The sequence below is a fragment of the Mus pahari genome, chromosome 2 (genome assembly GCF_900095145.1).
Source record: "Mus pahari chromosome 2, PAHARI_EIJ_v1.1, whole genome shotgun sequence".
Lineage (NCBI taxonomy): Eukaryota > Metazoa > Chordata > Mammalia > Rodentia > Muridae > Mus > Mus pahari.
Window position 1 is genome coordinate 897,147 of NC_034591.1, and position 23,849 is coordinate 920,995.

Below are 23,849 nucleotides of genomic sequence, written 5' to 3' on the forward strand. Positions count from 1 at the left end.
TGGTACCTTTTTTCACTATGGTGATATATTTGGATTTATTTAGGCATTGAAAAGACTGATCCATTCTATCATTCTCCTGGTGGGCTGGAGCTTTATGGAGAACCAAGACACACACCGTACCGCTCGAGATTTGATCTGGACTGTCCTCGGTCTCCCTTACCATTGCAGAATAGGTAAGAATGTATCAGACCTGGCTGGAGTAAACAGCAGTACTTCAGAGAGAAATAGACTGTTAGAGCTTATGGCTTTTTGCATTATGAGAGTTAAACATCTTTAGTTATATGTAGTTTCTGTATCTTAAAGCTTAGACTCAGAGCTATTTTTTAATTTGTAAATGGTTTCTAAAGGTATAGGAAACACAATTTATAAACTGTTTATAAATATATGCTGTAGTTAGACATTGGAAAAGTATTGATCACCATCCATTACAAAAACAGAAAATAGTGCTGTAGACCTATGAAAAGTTGCTTAACACAAATCCTGCATATTCTGCACACCTCTGAAGGACTTGTGCGAGGCCTTCACATAATGGAGTTTGAGTTTGTTAGAGACTTACTTCCTTGTTATCCTATATTCAGAAGTCTGGGATCCTAGCTCGGACAGTGTATAGAGCGAGGGGGGGGGGGCAGGCTGTATAGAGCAGGGGAGGCAGAGACGGTGTATAGAGCAGGGGAGGCAGGCTGTCAGTTTTGCAGCATTGTTTCTGGCAATGGATTCCTGAATATAATTTAATTCATAGGTACCCGGGTCCTCCAGGAGACTTAAATTCTATTTCAATGGCTTCTTCTCAACTTCACCAGTACAATCCTGATAAATCTCTGACAGATTACGTCACTCGGCTAGAGGCACTGAAAAGGCGACTTGGAGCTATACAGTCAGGTGCTGCGTCTTCACCACTTCTCTGTAGGGGCAATGCTAGATCCACTTGTGTGTCTCTGACTCCTCCACATGCTTCTGCAGGTTAATCAAAGCCCGTAGCTCAGTGCAGAAGTTCGTTCCCCATTTGTCCCAGCAGAGAGCTATCTCTATCACACATTAGCTTAAATGCGTTCCCTCAGCACCCCCTCAGCACAGAGCGATTTTGTACTGTCTTCATTTGGATTAGACACAACGCACGGTAGGCACCATCTGCAAGGTTCTCTGACTTTGAGGCCCAGCACAGAACATGTTCCTAAGTAGATGGAACAAAGCTGCAAGGTATAGAAGGCAGAGCAAGCCCTGCCCTGAGCAGGTAATGCCACCATTGTCTCCACATGACATCCCAACAAGCATTGCCTTGTAAAACACTTAAGCATCGTCATATCTCCCCTCAGCATATGAACCTCGTTTCATAAAGATGAACTTTTAAGGGATAGAGAGATGACTCAGCAGTTAGAGGCTCCTGCCTCCAAGCCTGAGTACCCACAAGCCCACAAGATAGGAGAAACCAACTCCCACAAGTTGCCCTCTGACCTGCACTGTGGGATATCGCCTACACAGATAAAAATGTAATTTTTAAGACTTTGTAAGAATCTTTTCTTCTCCTCAGAACTATTCAAAAATTGTCATATGTTATGTAGAGGTAGATTTCATTTATCATAGGAAATCTCCCCTGCCTTCATTCACTCACGACTGGCCCAAAGGCTGAGTCATTTTAGTTTAAGTTATTGGGCTAGCCATCCGCTTCGATGGATTTGTTTTATTTGTTTGTTTTTAGTTATTCTATATGTATGGGTGTTTTATCTCCATGTTTCTGTGCACCACATACATGGCGGATGCCTACAAAGGCCAGAAAAGGACACCAGATCTCTAAGGCTGGAGTCATATAGATGATTGTGAGCTACCATGTGGTTATAGAGTCATGTAGAGCTACCATGTGGTTGCTGGGCCCCGGATCCTCTAGAGTTTTTCTAACGGCTAAGCCGTCTCTTCAGCCCCTGATCATTTTTTAAGGACTCTTTCTTTTAACACCACATACTGCGGACTGCAGTTGCTTAAAGGTAGTTTAGGTTCTCATTCAAGAAGTCAGGTATTTTAACCCAGGTAACCTTAAGTGCTCGTGAGACACATCAGCATTCTCTCTTCCCTTGCTCTAGGGCAGTCAAGGTAACCTCTAAATATAGGCAGCCTCTTGGAGCTATATTTAAGCTGAGGGCTGAAGATGGCTTTGTGTGAGAAACAAACTGTTGTTTAGAGACCTACTTGTGGTTCCCAGCACTTGGTCTCAGGCAGCTCATAACTGCCTGTACCTCCATCTCTAGGGGATACAGTGATTTAGCGCATTCTGTGCAAAAATAAGTTTTAAGTTCAGGTGTGAAAACATTGGGTTTGTGGTTGTTTTCCATTTGTGTGTTTGTACAGCATGGTTGTGGCAATGAGAAAATTTGCATATTTGTTGTCCTTACACTATGTGGGTTCCAGGGATCAAACTCAGATTGTTGGGCTTGGCAGTACCTTGACCATTGAACCATCTCACTGGCCCCCAACATTTTGAGATGGTGTTAAACAGATCCACTTGCCCATGTCAGCTGGATTCCCTTATATAGGCAAAGTCTAATTGCTTTTTTTTCTATTTTACAGGGTCCACTACTCAATTTCACTTCGGCATGAGGAGATAATCCATTGAAACATTAATTGAACATTAAATAGATTCCCTTTTGTAAATCAATGGCTCTTTTGTGCTTTTGTATTGTGAATATTCAATGGGACCAATACATACACAGCTTACGATTGTATACAAATCCTTAGCAGCACATGAAGACAAACTGGAGTTTGTGTATATAAGCAATGTGTGTATGTTCATGCACAGTAATCATTAAATTACATGTATATTTGTGGAATGCTAATTTAAGTGATTAAATTATAAACTTTGTGTATTTATCAGGTGGGTGAAAGATTAAACTTTTTCAAATGACAGTGCTGCTGGACGAGTACCTTGCGGTGCCCTGCGCTTTTCTTACAAATCTACGGAAGTTACATGTTTCTGCTTAATATATTTGCTACTGGTGATGAAGACAACCTATCACTTGTAGAGACCTATTTTTGTATAATGGTCGAAGTTTTGAACTTTATGGGTATTTTGTCAAGTACTGAAATAAAAAGACCTCACCATTTTCACCGTACTGTAGTTGAACCTTCTTGATTTTTCACTAAGCCACAACTCGTGGTCCCTATCACAATGTGGTTTTGCTCTCCCATCATTAAAGAACATTCTTAATGTGCCTTTGTTTTCAACACTAAGGTGGCACTACTGTTTATGATTAGTCCATGTTTTATTACACTTAGTGTTCTTATGTCCAAAGAGACTTACAAATCTAGACGCAGAAATAAACTCTCAAAGGATATTAAATTGTATCCCTAAGAGTGTAGCAAAATTCAGGAAGCGTCCTGCTAAACCAGCCAAATTCTAATTGGAAAAGTCTCAGAGAGAATACAGTTCTCCAGAGGGCTCCATACTAACACTGCACTGACTAAAATGGCAGTGGTATTGTTTGCATCCAGAAAAGAGTTTCACTATTAATCGTCTCTGCACTACATGAAGACAATCACAAAGCTGTACATTGCTGGGAATTTCTAATTTTATTTCCCGTATTTCAACTAGGCTTTCTAGAAATATCAAAGCTATTCTAAAGCAACTAGTTGAGCAGGAAAGTTGTACATTAAACCCTTTTAAAAACTAATAACAGTTGCCAAGTCAAGACAGTTGTGTAGGGAAAAGGCAAATGGACAGGTGCTTGCCAGCCAAGTCTACCCCACTGCTGGATGGACTGTCAGCCACCCTATGGCCCTCAGCCTCTGCTGTGTTGTTCACAATAACTTAATAGATGGTCTGTGGTCAGTACCTCAATCTGGAATTCTAGTGCTTGAGCCCTTTTAAATCTCAGCACTGAAAATATGTCAAAGTCTAAAGCTAGACAGTAAACAGGACAGCCTTACTCAAGTCACAACTCTGCCAGGATGCTGAAAATCTGTACGTAGAAACAATCATCAAACTTTAATCAAGGTTTTAACCTAACACATCAAATGTAACATCTGTGACCTAAAAGTCTAACAGCCACACAGTAAAAGCAGAGACAAGCATACTTTTGAGGGGTGAGCAACTTTTGTAATTTGTTGTGAAAATACCTGATTTCTCATGGGGCATTGATAACAAGAGTGACTTACCTAAATAACCAAAGATAATACTAAAGGGAACCTATTTCAGGCAAATAGGATGTAAGTTTCTAAATGCCCAGATCTCATGAACTGTACTTATGAAGCACAAGTTCCAATTCATGAATACAAACCAATAAAAATTTCTCATAGAGAATTTCAATGTGAAACCTTTAACAGCAGAGATTTAGGCCTTCATTGGAAGAGTCTTCAAAAACCTCTTAAAACTGTAACAAAGTTTCAGTTTCTATTGCTACAAGGAAACACCAGGACCAAAACTCAAGGTGGGAGGGTGAAGGTGGGTTATTTGGCTTACACTTCCATATTACTGTTTATCATCAAATGAGGACAGGAACTCAAGCAGGGCAGGAACCTGGAGGCAGGAGCTGATGCAGAGGCCATGGAGGGGTGCTGCTTACTGGCTTGCTCCTCATTTCTTGGTCAGCCTTTCATAGGACCCAGGATCACCAGCATAGGGATGGAACCACCACAGTGGGCTGGGCCCTCTCCCATTGGTCACTTATTAAGAAAATGCCTCTCAGCTGGATATCATGGAGGCGTTTTTTCAACTGAGACTCCTTTTCTCTCTGATGACCCTAGCTTGTGTCAAGTTGTCGCCTAAGACCAGCCAGTACACATACATACTTTAGAGAAAGAAGGTTTTATTTTGGGGAGTTTGTTAGTCTTGCTATGTAGCCTAGGTTGGCCTCAAATTCTCAATCCTCCTGCCTCAGGTCCTGAATAACAGCATTACAGATGTGAAGCACCACACCCAGCAACAGCTATTCTGACTCCTAACACAGATTATGGGCATGTCACAGAGTTGGGCCTGTGGTTACAATCTGTTAAGTTGTCTCCTGAGCACAGCCTCCACAGAATAGGGCAGTGATACCATCTCCCATCCCCCAGTCTCAAGGCCAGAATTCACTAATCTCAAAATCAGACACTTTTTAAAAAGCCTGGTAATTTAAACTTCCCAATAACAACAACAACAAAAAAACCTTAAGCCAAATTAAAATTTAAAAATCCTAAAAGAATTTGATTTTGGATTTTTCACAAAAATATGACCATCTGGAACCAGTAACGTACAGAAGCACTCTTTACTATGTATTACTTTTAAGAAATAAGGTTATCACGATCTCGGTCATCTTCCTGGAGTGATGCTTCCAGTTAACATTTCCTGTGAGGCTGTGCCAGTGCCTGGCAAACACAGAAGTGGATGCTCACAGTCAGCTATTGGATGGAACACAGGGCCCCCAATGGAGGAGCTAGAGAAAGTACCCAAGGAGCTGAAGGGGTCTGCAACCCTATAGATAGAACAATAATATCCTCTCATATCTTAATGCACAGAAATGGCCCAACTACACAACCCATTGCCTTTGTAGCATTTGACAAGGCTTTGAAACTTCCAACACTAGTTCCAAATCTCCCTGTGGCGATGTGTGAGGTTAATTACCTGGATGCTGCATTCTGTATCTTCTTAATTCCAAGAGCGCCCCCCCCCCCAAAATAAAAAACGATTTCTAACATAAACTTGGCTTCCCTGAAATCCTATCAAAACTACCATAAACTGTTTCAAATGCCTTTCGGTCTGACAAAAAAAAAATGAGTTAATAAAACATTAAAATCATAAACTGGCTTTCAGAACCACACACTTCAACCCAGTACAGCACAAGAGCCATCTCAGAGGCTTCATTCTCTGCCAGCTGCGGCTTGCGTCCACTCTCCACACTGGCTCCTTGGTCCTCTTTTCATTTTGATCTTCGTTTGTAACGGATTATTGGGTTTTCTGGGGTATGAATCATTGTTGTATAATTCACACTGGGAAAATATCCATTGATGAGGTCAAATTCATATAAACGAAGCATAGTGGACCAAATTGTCTTAATTTGAACATAGGCAAAATTTTCTCCAACACAACGATGACGCCCTATTTAAAAAAAAAGAAGTTTTCATCAGAATAAGTTTTAAAATCTTCATTCCTTCTTTCAGCCTGGAACGGTACTTATCTTAAATGAAGGAAATGTGTAACAGTATAAAACGTGATGTCTGCACATAAAGTGATAATGTAAATTATTTAAAAGTCCAGGTATGTCCAGCGTTAGAGGATAACATGGGTGGCTAGGATGCTATTTTTAGAAGGTTCAAATCATAAAACAGGATTCTAGCTTGGGAAAGTGTGAGATATAGGTCCCAAGAGCACTCTTACATCACCATGAACCTGTCAGTCAAAATTCCATAGGCCCATTAGTGATAATGGAAGGGGATTTAATAAACCCAAAATAATGTTTATACTGAAATCAAAATCTACAAACACGAAAGCTGACGGAATCCTAAAATGCACAGGGAAGCAAGGCCAGAGCAACCTTAAGCATGGATTCTGAAGAACTTAAATTGGTTTCAAACCTGACTATATGACTAAAGATCCAGGAACCAGTGGGCAAGGACCAACGAAGAGATCAAAGAGATAGAACATTGAGCCCAGAAATAATCTGATGGCGATCTGGGTAGCAAAAAACAAAATAATCTGAAGGCCTATCTGGTTCTCAACAAAGGTACTTAGAGCAAGAAAATGCTGGGATAGCTAGTCACACAAAGGTGGGGGTAGGGAGATTCTGAGAACCACAAAGTTCATCTCTCTTGCACACCATACTCAAGAATTCCAAAGAAGCACAGCAAAAGTCATTAATGTTTAGTAAAGGACAGGAAACCACATGACAAGAGGCTGGGCAAGGAGCATTTGGCTGACCTAGTGTGGCGGTGCATGCCTTTAATGCCAGCACTCAAGAAAGCACAGACAGGCTAATCTCCGTAAATCAGAAGCTGGCCTGGTCTGCATACTGAGCTCCAAGCCATCTAAGTTACACAGTGAGATCCTGTCTCAAAAGAAAAACAAAAATGAATGGAGGAATGAAGGAGAGGGAGAAAAGAAAAGAAGAGAAGGAAGAGAAGAGAAGAGAAGAGAAGAGAAGAGAAGAGAAGAGAAAAGGAAAAGCAAAGCAAAGCAAAGCAAAGAAAAAAGAAAAGAAAAGAAAAGAAAAGAAAAGAAAAGAAAAGAAAAGAAAAGAAAAGAATTCAGAAAAAAAAAAAGGACCAGCTACCACTCCTGGGCATATACCCAAAAGATGCTCCAACTTATAATAACGACACATGCTCCACTATGTTCATAGCAGCCTTATTTATAAAAGCCAGAAGCTGGAAAGAACCCAGATGTCCCTCAACAGAGGAATGGATACAGAAAATGTGATACGCTTACACAATGGAGTACTACTCAGCTATTAAAAACGGTGAATTCATGAAGTTCTTAGGCAAATGGATGGAACTAGAAAATATCATCCTGAGTGAGGTAACCCAGTCACAAAAGAACACACATGCTATTCTCACTGATAAGTGGATATTAGCCCAGAAGCTCAGAATACCCTAATACAATTCACAGACCACATGAAGCTCAAGAAGAAGGAAGACCAAAGTGTGGATGTTTCAGTCCTTCTTAGAAGGGGGATCATAATACCCATTGGAGGAGATACAGAGACAAAGTGTGGAGCAGAAACTGAAGGAAAGGTCATCCAGTGACTGTCCCACTTGGGGATCCATCCCATATACAGTTACCAAACCCAGACACTATTGTGGAGGCCAACAAGTGCTTGCTGACAGAAGCCTGATATAGCTGTCTCTTGAGAGGCTCTGCCAGTACCTGATAAATACATAAGTGGATGCTCACAGCCATCCACTGGACTGAGCACTGGGTCTCCAATGGAGGAGCTAGAGAAAGGACCCAAGGAGCTAAAGGGTTTTGTAGCCCCATAGGAGGAACAATAATATAACCAACCAGTACCCCCAGAGCTCCCAGGGACTAAACCACAAACCAAAGAGTACACAAGGAGGGACTCAAGGCTTCAGTTGCATATGTAACAGAGGAGGCCTTGTGGGACATCACTGAGAGGAGAGGCCCCTGGTCCTGTGAAGGCTGATGCCCCAGTGTAGGGGAAGGCCTGGACAAGGGAGGAGTGGGTAGGTTAGTGAGCAGGAGGATGGAGGATGGGACAAGGGGGTTTTCGAAGGGGAAATGAGGAAAGGGGATAAAATTTGAAATGTAAATAAAATATTTAAAATAAAATTAAAAAAAAGAAAAAGACTGGGCATTTTGTTGTAAATAATTTTTGATAAAAAAATTGATCTTGGCTTATCGCTATGCTTTTATAGTCCATTAAGCATTTATCTGTGGGAGACACATTTACAGGAGCCATTTACATTGGTCCATATGCAAGGGAAGTCTGGCTTAAAGGAAAAAGAGTTAATAGTTACAAACTAGAAGTGCCCTATCTGAATCAAAGGAATTGATAAAGTCTGATGACTTCTAACATGTAAAATAAGAATTATTTATACATAGAATATATTATACATAGATAAGTAACAAGGAAAGACCGAGCAGTGGCTGAGGGGAGAAGCAGCCAGGAACTTCCACTAGTAGGGAAAAGCAAGAAGCCTTCAAAGCCTTCAGAAGGAGCACGGCCCTGCCTACAGCTTGGTTTCAGACAGGCAGCCTCTGGAAACTGCAAGGTGACAGGCTTGTTTTCAAGCACCCAGCTTATGCTAATTACAGGAACTCTAAAGTACTAATCCAGAGCTGGAGATGAAGAAAAGTCAAGACTAGTCAGGACCATCTTTGACAGGATGTTAAAAGAATCTAATACTCAAAGCTGTCCAGAAAGGGAAAGAGCTGCTGTGTAAGATGCAGGAACGGACCAGTACCGGAAAGCCAGCGGAGGCAGTCACCAGTTTAGTGGCGGCTCCTCTCTAGTTGTGGCCCTTTCAGTTATTAATCTGCAATCTTTTGTATGTTCTAAGTGTATTTAATTAAACAATGGTCTGAAGTTCAAGGCCTTCGTATGTTTAGAAGTAATAAAAGGATGTGGGTCTGTGAGCATTATACAAAAATTTACCCTGAGACTTACAAAAATTCCATTTCTCAAAGATTGTATTCCCCAAAAATGTGCAAGTATGTTCCTTTAGAGGAGGATAAAGATTTTCTCTTTCTCCCCTCTCTCTCCTCTCTCCCTCTCCTCTCTCTCCTCTCCTCTCCTCTCCTCTCCTCTCCTCTCCTCTCCTCTCCCTCTCCCTCTCCTCCCCTCCCCTCCCCTGCCAGGGCAGTTAATGAAGGACAGATATGTTACAGAGGCAAACACTTCAATGAAAAATGCAATCAACCATCTCACCAGCTCCAAATGGCACGTAGGCAAACTTCTCTCCTGACGCTGGGTTGTCTTGTAAGTAGCGGTCAGGATTAAAGTCTAAGCGAGCTACCCAGGAGTCTTTCAGTCTTTGGTTGACAGTAGGAGAGACACACACCTGATGCCCTGGAGGAATGGTATAGCCTGCCACCGTCTGCGGAGAAAGAAAGAACACATTCCATTAGAGAATGTTTCACTACCAAACAATAAGGCATCAATCAGCGCTGGTGTGAACTATACATACGTGTAAAAACTGTCTACATGGTAAACTGACTAAAAAGTCTTCACTCAGTGATTTACAAATGGGCCAACAGTGCACTAGAACTAAAGCCTGCTAAAGGCAGAGTAGAATTAAACCTTTCATAATCTTATTTATAATATAATTCATATAATTTTTACTAACTACCACCTTGTGTTTAAAGCCAAGAAATATACCTCTTTTTTCTTTTCTTTTTTTTTTTTTTTTTTTAAACAAAGATGAAAAGATTCTAAAGCCAATTCGTACATACAAGCCCAGGGCAGGTTGTAACATGCTCCTCTCTCACACTCTGGGGGAGACTTCAAGCTAACAAGCTGTGGGCGGGCACTTTCCCATGGAAGCAAGGCTTGGAGATGATGCTCTTAAGTCAATGGGGGAGAAGAGGAGCTTTGAATATTTCTTTTCTTTTACTTATTCACTTTACATCCTGCTTCCTGCCCACCTCCTGGTCACCCCTTGCCACGATCCTTCCCCCATCCTCCCTCCCCTTCTCCTCTGTGCGGGTAGGGACCCCTGGGTAACCCCCAACCCTAGCACTTCAAGTCTCTGTAAGGCTAAGCACATCCTCTCCCACGGAGGCCAATCAAGGCAGCCCAGCAACAGCTCTAAAGGATGGCCCACACTCCAGTTGTTCAGGACCCACACGACGACCAAGCTGTACCTCTGCTACATATGTGCAGGGAGGCCTAGGTCCTCTGAGTGCCCCAGGTTAGTTGACCCTGTTTAATGACTGACTCTGTTAGGCTTGCTGACAGGAGTCTAACATGGCTGTCCTCTGAGAGGCTCCACCCAGGAGATGAAACAGACAGATGCAGACACCCACAGCCAAACAGTGGATGGAGCTTGGGGACTTGTACAAGAATAGGAGGAAGGATTTAAGGCATTGAAGGGGATAGGTACCTCTAACTTTTAAATACTACAATTGTTAAATGAAAAACAATTAGCATTAGATTTTCATGTTTAATATCTATAATTATATAATAACTGTCATATATTTACAATGGTGATGGCTTTTACTTTTGTAACTTAAAGCATTCTTTCTGAAACTGGGCCTCAGAAGGGGAAATAAATCTTTCCAAGAGACTCACCTGAGGGGTCTTGGCCATTCTCATCATGGTCATTATTGGAGGCCTCAGTCTGAGTGTTTCTTTTATGCATCTATCAAGTACATTCAGATCCTTCAACTAAAACCAAGAAAAAAGATCAAGGTTATTTCTGGTTTTGCCCTCAACTTATATTCACCAGACCTCAATAGCAGGAGGGAATCTATTACTACCATTACTACCACTTAAGGAGACAGAACTCAGAATTCCATATTATAGAGGCCCCTACACGTCACAAAGCACAACACTCAGAAGATACTCTCCATGTACAGAAGGCAGACCTACAAGTCAAGCACTGAAGCAACAAGGGCCTCGGGCTATGAGAACCACTGTTCGGAACTCAGTACAGAACCACCTGACCAACTGTAGAGAAGCAGGAGCCATCAGCTCTTTCTTTTATCTAAGCTTGTAGAAATTCTTTAAAAACGTATTTGAAGGCAGAATGAACAGAAGGCTCAAGCTGTGCCCGAGAAACCAACCTGCTCATAAGTTAAGGGAGGCAGATCCTCGCCACACACTGCTTTCTGTTCTAAGTAGCATCTTTCTTGAAGTGGTTTATCTCTGGCCAGAAAGAAGGCCATCCAGGCACTGGTGGTGGAGGATGTGTGCTGTCCAGCCAGCAGCAGTCCGATGAGCATCCCTGATATCTCCTCATCCGTCAGAGGACGCCCGTCCCTGGGGATGAACCACACACTTAACATCTGGGCAGACACAGTTAATAGCCAATTTTCTTAACCAAGACCAATTGGTACCCGGCTCTTCTCCCAAGAAAGAGACCAACCAGGAGAAAGCATGACTGATTACAAAAAGACTTCCTTCCAGGTTATTTGCAAATATCCCCCATGCCAGCCACTGGTGTCACAGCAGAGCATCAGGGCCCAGTGCTTTATGTTGCAACAATTTGCAAGTTCCAATTTATTGTTGCACTGCCTTTAAATTTTAACTGGAAATATCAGTAATCTACATTTTAACGTAGAGTTTCTTGCTTTAGCTTAGCATGTGGTCTGGCAGTTCTTACTTGTATGTAGACTCGAGTAAAGTTTGAAGAATGTCCTCAGCTGGTTCTTTTGACAGCCTGCGCTTCTGGATGGCCTTATAGAAAATATTCTTGATCTCTCGATGGGCTCTATCCCTGCGCCTATAATTCAAAACCAGGGAATTTTCAATAGAGTAACATTTTTAGGCTCATGTTCAAAACCAACACCAAACATAAAACATTCAACTCAAGGAGTGAAGTGACAAAAACTCAGAACTAGGAAAGAAAGAAGGCTTGAACTCAGACAATCCTTAGGGCAAGCATAGTGTCCTGTTATATGCGGCTCATACTGTTAATGAACACACCTCCATTGTTGGTGGGATTGCAAGCAGGTACAACCACTCTGGAAATCAGTTTGGTGGTCCTCAGAAAATTGGACATAGTACTACCGGAGGACCCAGCTATATCACTCCTGGGCATATTCCCAAAAGATGCTCCAACAAATAACAAGGACACATTCTCCACTATGTTCATAGCTCCCCTATTTATAATAGCCAGAAGTGGAAAGAACCCAGATATCCCTCAACAGAGGAATGGATACAGAAAATGTGGTACATTTATACAATGGAGTACTACTCAGCTATTAAAAATGATGACTTCATGAAATTCTTAGGTAAATGGATGGAACTAGAAAATATCACCCTGAGTGAAGTAACTCAGTCACAAAAGAACACTCATGATATGCACTCACTGATAAGTGGATATTAGCTCAAAAGTTTGGAATACCCAAGATATTCACAGAGCACATGAAGCTCAAGAAGAAGGAAGACCACAGTGTGGATACTTCAGTCCTTCTTAGAAGGGGGAACAAAACACCCATGGGAGATACTGAGACAAAGTGTAGAGCAGAGACTGAAGGAATGACCATCCAGAGACTGCCCCACCTGAGAACCCATCCCATATACAGTTACCAAACCCAGACACTATGTGGATGCCAACAAGAGCTTGCTGACAGGAGTCTGATACAGCTGTCTCCTGAGAGGGTTTACAAGTGCCTGACAAATACAGAGGTGGATGCTTGCCCCCAATCATTGAACTGATCATGGAGTCCCCAAGGAGGAGTTAGAGAAAGGTCTGAAGGAGCTGAAGGGGTTTGCAGCTCCACAGGAAGAACAACAATACCAACCAAACAGACTCCCTCTGAGCTCCCAGGCACCAAACCACAAACCAAAGAGTGCACACGGAGGGACATTGGTAGCAGGGGATGGCCTTGTGGGACATCAATGAGAGGAGAGGCCCTTGGTCCTGTGAAGGCTAGATGCCCCTGTGTAGGGGAACTCGAGGCCAGAGAAGTGCGAGTGGGTGGGTGAGTGGGGGAACATCCTCACAGAAGCAGGGCAGGGGATGGGATAGGGGGGTTTGGGGAGGGGAAACCAGAAAAGGGGATAACACCTGAAATATAAATAAAGAAAATCTAATAAAAATAAAATCTAAAGAAATGTTCACAAAAAAGGTCACAGTATAGGTACTAAAAAGCCATGGGAGACTTTCAAATGAATGTTTTGAAAACCCGGTATCTCTAAATTCAGATTAGAGACTTCTCGGAATACCAAGATTGTATTAGACAAGCAAAATACTGCAATGACCACTGTTGCCTGACTTTAGGCCACTCTGTGGGGTCCTTCCTCTTTGACCCTTCTCCTCCCCTGTCCCTTGACCCTTTCAACCTCTTAATACTAGGCAGAAGAGAGAAACGGATAGAGGGAAAGGGGCAAGGACACCAGACTACATCCCGCTGAATAGGGGCACATTTGATCTTTGCTGTCAGCATATCTAATATCTTCTTTCTGTCTCTTTGGCACAAGTATTTGACAAAGTGCAACCAACAGCATCCGACAGCAACCAAGAGCATCCCAACACCAACCAGCCCTTCCTATGGGGCTCTAACATTTATATATCCTCTGAGAAGTCCCCAGAACTCATTTGCAGAAACTATCTGAAGCTGTCAAAGCCATGCCCCTGCTAGAGCATGAGGCAAGTCGGTCGGCTACTGTGAAGCAGCCCCATATCCAACACATGGGAGTAAAACAGAAACTTCAAATATTTCTGTGTTTTTAAAGAAACCAAACTTCTCACTGAGACCATGAACTAACTTATCACTCAAAATAAACCTACTTGAAATGAGCTCAGTAAATAAAGAAAACCAGGCCTGAATTCTTCCCAAACTAGGAAGTACACAGACAGTCCAGTGACTGCGACAACGTGGTCCTTATCCACACATACCTGAAACTTGGCAGAGGCAGCCAACCTGGCAACAACCAGGCAGCGTGGCTAAAACCTCCATCCAGGTCTGCGTACAGCTGGGCCACCTTCTCGTTGAGTTGACTTCTAATTTCCTTTCCGTGTAGACAATGGCTAGCTGTTAAAATTATGAGCTCAGACAGTGCTTCAAACACATCTAAGGGGAGGAAAAGATCATTCTCAATACTATCTCCAAAAAGCTTTTAATTGTTTTTTTCTGGAACATAAGGAAATTGTGATGAAAAGAATGGGAATATATATAGCAGGTCCCAAAAACCAGAGGCATAAACACATCAGCCTTGTCTGTGTGTACTATAACCACGATTATACAACCCAGCACTATAGAGACAAGCATCAGGTAGGCCCACTGGATGGTGGCTCTTTGGCTCTACTGTCACATCGGGCTTCCCACTTAGAAAAGCACCCTGGCCCTCTTGATGCTTCAGAGTTTTGTTTTAGACTCTTGGTTTGACATGGGTTGTGCTATATAGCACAGGCTGTTCTTGAACTTGTAATCCTGCCTCCAATTCCCAAATGCTAGAATTCTAGGCATGTGCTCCAATTATTTGTCAATCTAGGTGAAATCTTGCCTATAAGCCCAGGATGCAGGATGCAGGATGCAGGATGCAGGATGCAGGATGCAGGAGCAGGAAGATCCCTAACTATTCAGCAAGGCCCTTCACAAGTAAGTTAATTCCTAGGTGTGCTAATACATGCATCAGATTCTTTTGAGACTAGAACACACATTACATCAGCTTTGGGTGTTTGTCTACACCTTTTACGGGAGCTGATGGCCAGCCTCAGAAGGTGGAGACCTGCTGCCTGAGATCCTACTGGCCTAGAAGCAGATACTGCTCCTGGCACAGACATGCCAATTGCCTCTCGGAAGAGAAGACTTAGAAGTGCTCTCTAAAGGCTGGGTTTGCCATTAGAGCACCCCCTTCTCATTGGAGACACGGCCGGCCCGCCCGCCCGCCCTTCTGCACATACTGTATTTTGTTCTGTACACAGGCAGGAATGAATGAGACAAATGCGACACATTTTACTCACTTCTTTCTCCGCTTTCTCCCCAACTTTGAAAGTATTCCTTTGCTTCTTCTTCAATGATAGGAACATACTGCTTAAAGTGGGCTATGTTAAGGCCACTTTTTATGATTTTCTTCTGTTCCAAGAAAATCTTCAAAAAAAAAAAAAAAAAAAAAAATCAAGTGTATACAACACTAAAGGACACTTATTTTATTCTGAAGTACATCATGTTATCCTAACTGCATAACAGAGGAAACAATGTTCTTATATTTAAAAATAAAAACAGTAACAGGATTTGTACAAACTAACCATATATGGCATCCGGGCCATTTATATGAAAGAACACATTTAAAGAAGGGCCCTCCCCCTGAGTCCTAGAAAGTAAGTCAGGAACCCCACCCTTACCTTCTAATACCCCACCACTTAGGGACCCACCTTCCTCTCCTGTTATCTCCCAACCCTCCAAGTACAAGCTTCCCAACGTCCACTCTACTCCACTGTTATCTAACTACCGTTCCTCGCTGACACCATCTTCTAGAATTCTAGAACAGCAAGGAATAAAAACTTGTCTGTTAACTAACTGCCCTTTGAGACATTAACATTTTAAGTCTATTAAAACCTGTTTAAGATAATAGAGATGAATCTAAACAAAGCTTTCTGATAGCTATTGCCTTTGAATGTAAAGGGAGACATTCATCTCCCCAGCTCCTCCCAACCCCAGGAACACTGATATCGACCCTTAACATAGTGTGGGCTATGTCTATTATGGCCCTTACCAGAGTTCACCAGGCACTTGAGTCTGCTGCCTAACCTATATTCTATTCATAACACTTGAATGAGTAAGATATGAATAAGCCTTGCCAACCAATATAAAACAGACCCATGGTTTCTTTTCAAGTGTCACAAATTGTCAGATTTCTTAAGCTAGGGAATAAATTAATTCTTCATTACACATGTATAACATTACACAACTAGTTGGAACTACTGTGGTTTAGATTTGTCTTTTGTCCAGGCCAGAAGAGCCACCTACTGCATTTGGCACATCATATGCAACTCCCTTCCCAAACACGGGTGTTGTCAGTCGACCGTACACTTCTTCTGCATTCAGGTCTTCGTTTTTACTATTGAAGAGCAGCGCAGCCGCATCACTCCCCAGAAGGTAAGTGAAGGTCTTGCCCACCATGGTAAAGCTAAACACAGGTCCATACTAAAGAGAAAAAGATCCAAAGTTGTGTTACAAAGACATTTCTTACATCACAGAATACTACTTTGCTGAAAAGTTTCAAATACGCATAAGCTTTGAAGCAAATGCTTTCATCTGGCCATATCCCACCTCTTGTCTTCATCACAAAAACAGTATAAATATAACTTCTTCTTTTTTACTACTTATCCTGAAAATATTTTCTACCATGCAAAACATCAGAGCTCTGATGTATCGCTCATTAAATGTCACTGTCAGCTTTAGTCCGTTGTTCTCAGTATTAGATATATACCTTTTTAAGTATTGTTTTGTTCTATACTGGCTATATTGAATTCTTTAATCAACATTTACAAGAATATAAATGTTTTTTCCCTTTTGTTCAAAACGAATTTAATGGGGCTGGTGGGATGGCCAGGTAGGTAAAAATCTCTTGCCATCAAGTCTGGTGACCTGAATTTGATCAGCAGAATCCATGAATCAAATGACATCAAAGAATCACTACCATTTAAGTATTTGCACAAGTATATCAGAAGAAATGTGGTATAACAAATGGTGTATGCCTCTTTTCTTGCAGAGAATCTGAGTTTGGTTCCCAGAACCCATACTGGTCAGCTCACATCTGATTATAGCTTTATCTCTAGGGGATCTAGTGCCCTCTTCTGGCCTTGGCAAGCAACTGCATTTAGGTGCACATACTATCAGAGACACAAAGACTTACACAGATTTAAAACTATTTTTTTTTTCCTTCAGTGTCAAGAATAGACTTAGGATGCAGGAGGTGCACACAAGACCCAACACCCCCTAGCTGAGGAGCTGATGGCAGTCCGTGGCTGCTAAAGGATGGGGAGTCAGTTTCTTAAGGATGTGACCCTAAGTAGGTTGACCACGCTCTAATGGAGGCCCCATTCCATTCATATATAGAGGGCACTAACTGGACTCAGTGTGTTGTTTGGTAGAAAACAGTATAAAGTTGAGAGGGAGACATGGGGAAAGGACCAAGGAGGAACTGGAAGAGGGAAGTGGGAGGTAATTACAATTGAAATACATTGTATACATTTACAAGACTCTCAAAGAATATTTTAAAGGATATTAAAACAAAAGATAAGAGTTCAGTTTAATAATATTGGGAAGTGAAATAATTAACAAGAACTCCAAAGCCAGTCTTTGGAACAAAAGGCTGATCTGATGCCAAAGCACTGTTTTCACAGGGAAAAAACAAAAACTTGAGTACCCACACCATCCAAGTGGAGACCGAAATACCACAGGATGGCCAGAACCAGGGGTACAAGACACAACATTCCAAAGATACATCATTAAGAAACTAGGTGTCAACTCTGACTATAATCCATGAAAATAAAATGTAAGACTATTTTTAAAAACGTAATTGTTAGAACTACAGGTTTCCTCACATCTCAGAAACTATGTCCCAGGACAGATACTCTGGGAAGCTGAGAACCAACAAGGCCTTTTTTCCTTTTATGTTTTCAATACTGCCAATAAGCAGGGAGGGTACAATCTTTTTACGAATGTCTTTCTATTTAAAGAAAAGCGCTTCTCTACACTAGAGTCTCCGCCTCGTATATTTAGAAGACTTACCTTCTCATATGCATTTTCCAGGAACTCTATTGGACTTTTCCCAAATGCTATTGCATGGCCAAGGAATGGAATTGGAGAGTAAATATACGGTGGACTTTTCTGCAAAAGGAAAATGAAAATTTTAGTTTTCATTTTATTAAAATGAAAGTTTGATTTGATAGCCCGCTTATGAATAATGTTTAAAAAAAAAATCAATATTTAGAGAAGGTATAGCCCCAAAAGAACAAACTCAAAATAGAAATGACTACACAGGAAGGCACTGCACACTCAAGGGGTGAAGGCTGGAAGATATGCCAAGGTGAGCCTTGGCTACATAACAAGTTCTACAGCCACCCTGGGCTATAATAAATATCTCAAAAAATGATAATGATGATGATGACGATGATAATAGTAAGCTTTTAAGATGTTGTATCTAATGAAAGTAAGAAATAGTAACTGCCTAGCGATTGCTTGGGTTCTGAGATTAGTTTTAAAGCAACTTGGTTGGAACTTAATGCTGGGTACAGTGCAGCTAAGTTTTTACATTCTATTGTCAGTTTCAAAGGAATGGTTTTCAAAGCTAATGAAAAAGTGAAACATAAAAACATAAATTCTTGGCCTTTAAGTCCAGGCTTGAGAATGTGACCTTCGTGACTCAATGCTCCAAGGCATGCTAATCATAAAACAAATATCGACATTCCTCCATCCACCCGATTCCTGGGTTGGGGGAGTGTTCATTCAAAGAAAGTCACCCTGACCCACCCTGACCGCTCCTGGAACCCGCTATGGGAATGTGTTATTGTTAGAGGATCATAGAAACTTTCTTGACTCCCACTTCATCGTGACTCTTAACTGGTACTTTTGGTATTTTCCAACAATGACCTCCCTACCCCTTTGAGTTGTGGTTTCTTCCTTTAAATACCCCCTCAAAACAGCTACTCGGGGCCCACGATCCTCTACCCCGATCCTCTACCCCTGTGTGGCATTTGACTGTGGGTCCCAGAGCTCTCTTGGAATAAAAATCCATGTGCAGTTTGCATCAAAACCATTTCTCGTGAGTGATTTGGGGTGTCGCCTCTCCTGAGTCAGAATGTGGGGGAGTCCTCACGTTGTGGGTCTTTCACTACCAAATGTTGATTACAAGGGTATTCATGAAATATATTTGGAAGGCTTGAAACTAGTGGTTTGGTGTAGCGCTAAACTAGAGAAACTGGTATTTTAACAGTATCACAGGAAAGCGCTTGCCACACTCTCAAGTCACTTATGAACTGTCTGCAATCTCCCTGACACTGCTATTAATCATTGTTATGCCCAATAGCCCACAGTATACTAAACACACAGGGCAGTATTGAGAGTGATGGCCACCGGGGATGCAGCTGCCCTTAACTTGCCATCAGGGCCCTCACAAAGAGCCCAAACACCTCTGACGACCAACAGCAAAGTCAGTACAGTGCTCTGCACTTAAGAGTCATGGATGACCAGCCAAATCCATCCAGTAAGGCCTCCAGTCTGCACGTCCATCACTGTCTACAAACGCTGCAAAGCACGATCCTAGCCGCTGTCACAGCAGAAGAGACGACGACCAGCACTGCCCCCCGAGTTCAGATTCCAGCAAGGAGACCAGAAAGACCACCGCAACAGCAAAGATCAGGATGACCTGCAGCACTGGCGTCGGCAGCCACCACCCCAGCCTCCCGCGCGCCCACCACTGCTAGCGCCCCCGAGCCCTCCCACTTAGCCGGGGCACAGACAGAGGACCCCTGGGGTACACGTACCGCTCCAGCGGGCAGCTGGACCACGTGGCCCACGGCGAGACGGAACAGGTAGACGAGACTGAGCGTGAAGGCGCAGGCGATGAGCAGCGTGGAAAGCAAGTTGCCTCCTGTCACCTGCTCCATCGCCTGCCCGAACACCCAGCCGCCTGACTGCAGCAAGCCCAGCAGTACCATCCCGACCGTCGCTTCGATCCGCCCAGTAGGCTGGAGGCCGAGGTCGTACACCGCTTCTCGGGAAAGATGGAGCAGGAGAAGCCAGCAGGTAGGAGTCCGGAGGCGGCCCCGGCCTCGGGGATTCGTCTGGCCCCAGCCCTTCTCACGCCCACAACCAGCCCGCGCGCCACCAGGACGTCACAGACGGGGCGGGGCTTCTGGTGGCCACGCCCCTGGCTAGGTGCGGTGATCCTTGCGCCTCCGAGGGGACCTGAGAAAGCGGGCTCTATGGTGGCACTTGGACACGGTGAAGAAAGTGATGGCTGCAGAAATGACCGCGCCCTGAGAACCGCAGACCACGAGGGCCCGCGTGCGTAACGAGCACGTCCCCGGGAGCGGGCACCGGCGAGCCTGGCGGAGGGATCTCAGGACCAGATTGGTGGCGGACAGCGGCAGAGGCGAAGGCGCTCTGTGATTGCACCGCGCGCTGCTGAGGTGATCTCGGCCTATGTGGCGTCAGCAGAGCTGGCGGCCCGGGCACCGCCCCCTCCGTGGGGTGCGGGCCTCTGCCGCCGTTCAGCCGAGGTGACACCTCCGGGCTTTGTGAGACCAGCCCTTCATGAGCCCTGCACCAAGAATCGTGGGAAAAATACAGTCCTGCAGATGCAACCTGGAGGGTGAGACCGTCGGATCACATGTACAATCTGTTTGACAGGTTGTTCGTGTAGGGCCACATGGCTAGCAAGTGATAGTTGTTTGGTGTGCAGCTGTACCAAAACAAGTCTTCGAAAATAAATAGAGGCCATAAAGTAAACTGAGGCAGATGTCCCCCCAAACCCTGTTCTGATAGCTGGATCTGAAGCAGGAGTTACCCTGATCTCAAATAAAGCGTCTCTGGTGACATGCTCCCAAATTAACCCTCCTTCCAGAACTTTAACAGGTACATTTATTTCTTCAACCAGAGTAAAGAGCTAGGTTTTGGGTTTTTTGTTTTGTTTTGTTTTGTTTTCAAGCACCTCCAGGAATGAGTAAGACAGTCCAGCCACCGTCTAGATAATTCTACCTAGACAGCTCACATTTTATCGTAGCTGGTCAGTAAAGCCCACTACTAAACTCATTACCTCTTCCCTCGGATGACTCTGCCACCCACCTATGTAGGAAGTGCCTAGTAGGAAGTCTATATAGGAAGGACACCACTATATACCAGTATCCTCCGGCCTCATATCAGTCACGGAATCTTGTAACACTCCATTTTTATTGCCACTGCTGTAGGTAAAAGCCTCATTATTTCTGGCAGTAGTATCTACAACAGGAACTTTGGCCACTCATTTCTAAGCCTGTCTTGTGTGCTACTTCTTGATTTACTGGAGTGACTTCAGGCCATTGTTAAACCTGAAAATTGCTAGGGGAGAGACCAGTTTCACAATTATCCAATTAAAGAAAAGCTTTATTTAATACTGGCCAGGTCCATACCCGTGATTCCCAGAGAATGGCCTCAGGCTACATTGGACAGGTACCTGTAGAGGCCAAGCCCACAAAGCTATGGTGCTTCCAGCCTTAGTCCACTGGGGACAAGCATGCATCCTGACTACTTCCAGTCAATGTATCGCCTGCCTATGTATCATCAAGTACATCCTGTGCAGTTGGTGCAACCAACCTTGTTTACAGAAGTGAAAGTACAAGAACCACAGACTCAAGAATACCAGGATGTTATCTGTCAGTGGGTAAGTGGACCTTAACATTGAAGACTAGGAATCTCAAATCTGGAAATCCTAAAAGATCAAAATCCTTAAGTAAAGGTCAAAGGTACAGTGTTTTATATATATACAAAAATGATGCTATTGATCTTTTTTTGAGATACAGTTCTGGCAGGCCTGGACCTCTATGTATATCAGGCTGACCTCATTCTCACAGAGGTCCACCAGCCTCTGCAGCTGGACTGATGGATGGGATTCAAGATGTATGCCATCACAGCCAACCCAAATTCTAAAACTTACCTGTTAAGGAAGATTAATTTGAGTACTGTGTAAAAGTATGGCAATATTTCTTATACCATCTTATACAATAAAATAGTAATTACATTTTTGCAATCACAAACTTTTAGGCATAGTCATGACAGTTGGACTAAGCAGTGATAAGTCAAAAAGTGAACTATAGTGTATAATACCAAACACTGGGAGGCAAAGGCAGGTAGATGTCAGTGAGTTTGAGGTTAACCTGGTCTACATAGTGAGTTCAAGGACAGCCAAGTCTACATAGTAATGATCTACATCAAATACCCTGTCAAAAATGAATTTATATGAATGTATATCACCACGATTGGTAATTATCTGTAGCTAGCTTTATAACTACAACCTGAAATACCATGACAACCCAAGTTAATGAGACTAAACAAAACAGCTATGAGTTACAAATTACCTTGTGGTCCAAAGAGCCAAGATCCCGAAGATTATTTTTGTATGTACTGACAATGTTTCAGTACACATACAATGTTTACAAACAAAAGTTACTTGTAATGCAGTTTTGTAGACTCAATGTTGGAAAATAAAAATGTGTAAAACAAGTCTTTACACATGTCTAAAAGTCTTTCCACAATTGGATATAATGTAAAGAAATCATGGCAAGTTATCAGAAATAATGGTAATCATCAAAAATAAAAAAATAAAAAAATAAAAAAATAAAAAAATAAAAACTTGCTGGCTATAGTATTTCATAACAATCACCGTAATACTAAGGATACTGCAACAGGAAGATTACCAGGAGGTTGAGGACAGTCTAGTCTACAAAGTGAGTCTAGACCAACCTGTAGGAGAAAGTAAGATTCTGTCTCAAAGAGATAATCTGACATGTCAGACTGTATTAGAAAGAAAGACTATTAGCAGTGAGATTATGCAATCCATAGAGCTGGCCAACATTCATGACCATGAATTTGAAGTCATCTGTCTTTCATGAATAATTTTGGTCTTTTGTGCGTGTCTCTCTTCGAGGAATATTTTCAGTTTTCTTTTATTTTTTTGTACATTAGTTTTATGTGGAGTTCATCTGAGGCAGTGTACAGCAATATGACAATTCCTACTAAATTCTTCTGTCTGTACCATGGTGTTTAGAGTGTATAGAAATCCATTCCAAACTCACTCAGCTACTGACCATAATACCAGTTTTTACTCCATCTATTTGGGGCTCCATTGTGCCTCCTAAGACATCAGACTTTTTTTTATATTGTTATGTCTTACTATTAGTCTTTACCAGAGAATAGTTTTGTGATGCCAATTTCAAATGAACACATTTTACAGTTTCTTAACTTGAAATTCTTTTCTGAGGAATTTTTTTTTTTCATTATACCTGTTGGCAAAATTTCATCAGTTGCCACTTTTTGAGGGAGAAACAAAGTTTTCTTAGAGGAAACACATGTTGAGTACAGGAATCACACGAGAGCTGCATCTACAAAGGAGTGGGTTAAAGGTGTGATCCTTCTATGGCAACAAGACCAAACCCCACATATCAGCAGTAGAATGTAAGCTACTCACACAGAAACTGAACTTTCAGCATTCTCGTTTGCATGCTGATTCTGGACATTTATTGTCCCCCCTTTTTGGAGCCTTATGAACTGGACTAGGACAGCTTGATAGAAATGTCAGAAGACATATCTTCATGCTTGCTTGTACCTGGATTACTCAAAGAGGTCACAGAAAACAGGTGATGCACATATACAAGTTTTTGCAAGGTGCTGAAAATAACGGGCTGCTGAATGGATGACCTCCAGGGCTCAGGAATCACTGAAGAAAACGGCCACAGTAATGGAAGAGCTGGCGCGAGGGGTGAAGTGGGTGGAAGGTTGTCTTTCAAATGTGACAGTGCTTTTCACCCTTGATCCCAGACTACTGAAGCTGCTGGCACAAGACCTGTGCAAGACTGAGTCTGCCAAGATCCTGCCGTGTGGGGAAGAAGGAACTCTGAGCCCGGCCCTTTACTACAGACATAATAGTAGCTGGAGATAGAAAGGATCATAAGGGTCCCTTTCCTGAAGGCCTGAGGGTCTATAGGCACTTAATGGTCATCATTAATTCCAGAGAGACAGAGAGGGAGGGGAGGGGGAGAAGTCAAGAGGCAGAGCAAAA

General features: G+C 42.7%; 2 protein-coding genes across 6 annotated transcripts in view; one reads left to right on the forward strand and one right to left on the reverse strand.

Moving 5' to 3' along the window:
* Positions 1 to 3,098, forward strand: part of Akap9 (A-kinase anchoring protein 9) — a 146,899-nt gene extending 143,801 nt beyond the window's left edge. For all 5 annotated transcript variants that reach the window (XM_029535100.1, XM_029535101.1, XM_029535104.1 and 2 more), the window contains 3 exons: positions 44 to 173; positions 740 to 879; positions 2,560 to 3,098. In XM_029535100.1, the coding sequence (XP_029390960.1) occupies positions 44 to 173; positions 740 to 879; positions 2,560 to 2,597 (308 nt within the window). In that variant the 3' untranslated portion in view covers positions 2,598 to 3,098. The remainder of the gene's footprint in view (positions 1 to 43; positions 174 to 739; positions 880 to 2,559) is intronic.
* Positions 3,099 to 4,776: 1,678 nt separating this feature from the next.
* On the reverse strand, positions 4,777 to 20,134 carry LOC110316208 (lanosterol 14-alpha demethylase). Its single transcript, XM_021190319.2, has 10 exons — positions 19,579 to 20,134; positions 17,825 to 17,923; positions 16,058 to 16,234; positions 15,052 to 15,178; positions 13,984 to 14,158; positions 11,743 to 11,862; positions 11,204 to 11,399; positions 10,710 to 10,805; positions 9,348 to 9,516; positions 4,777 to 6,061 (listed from the first exon to the last, which is right to left on the reverse strand). The coding sequence occupies exons 1-10, from the start codon at positions 19,750 to 19,752 to the stop codon at positions 5,883 to 5,885; spliced, it is 1,512 nt and encodes a 503-aa protein (XP_021045978.1). The 5' UTR covers positions 19,753 to 20,134; the 3' UTR covers positions 4,777 to 5,882.
* Positions 20,135 to 23,849: the final 3,715 nt, after the last annotated feature.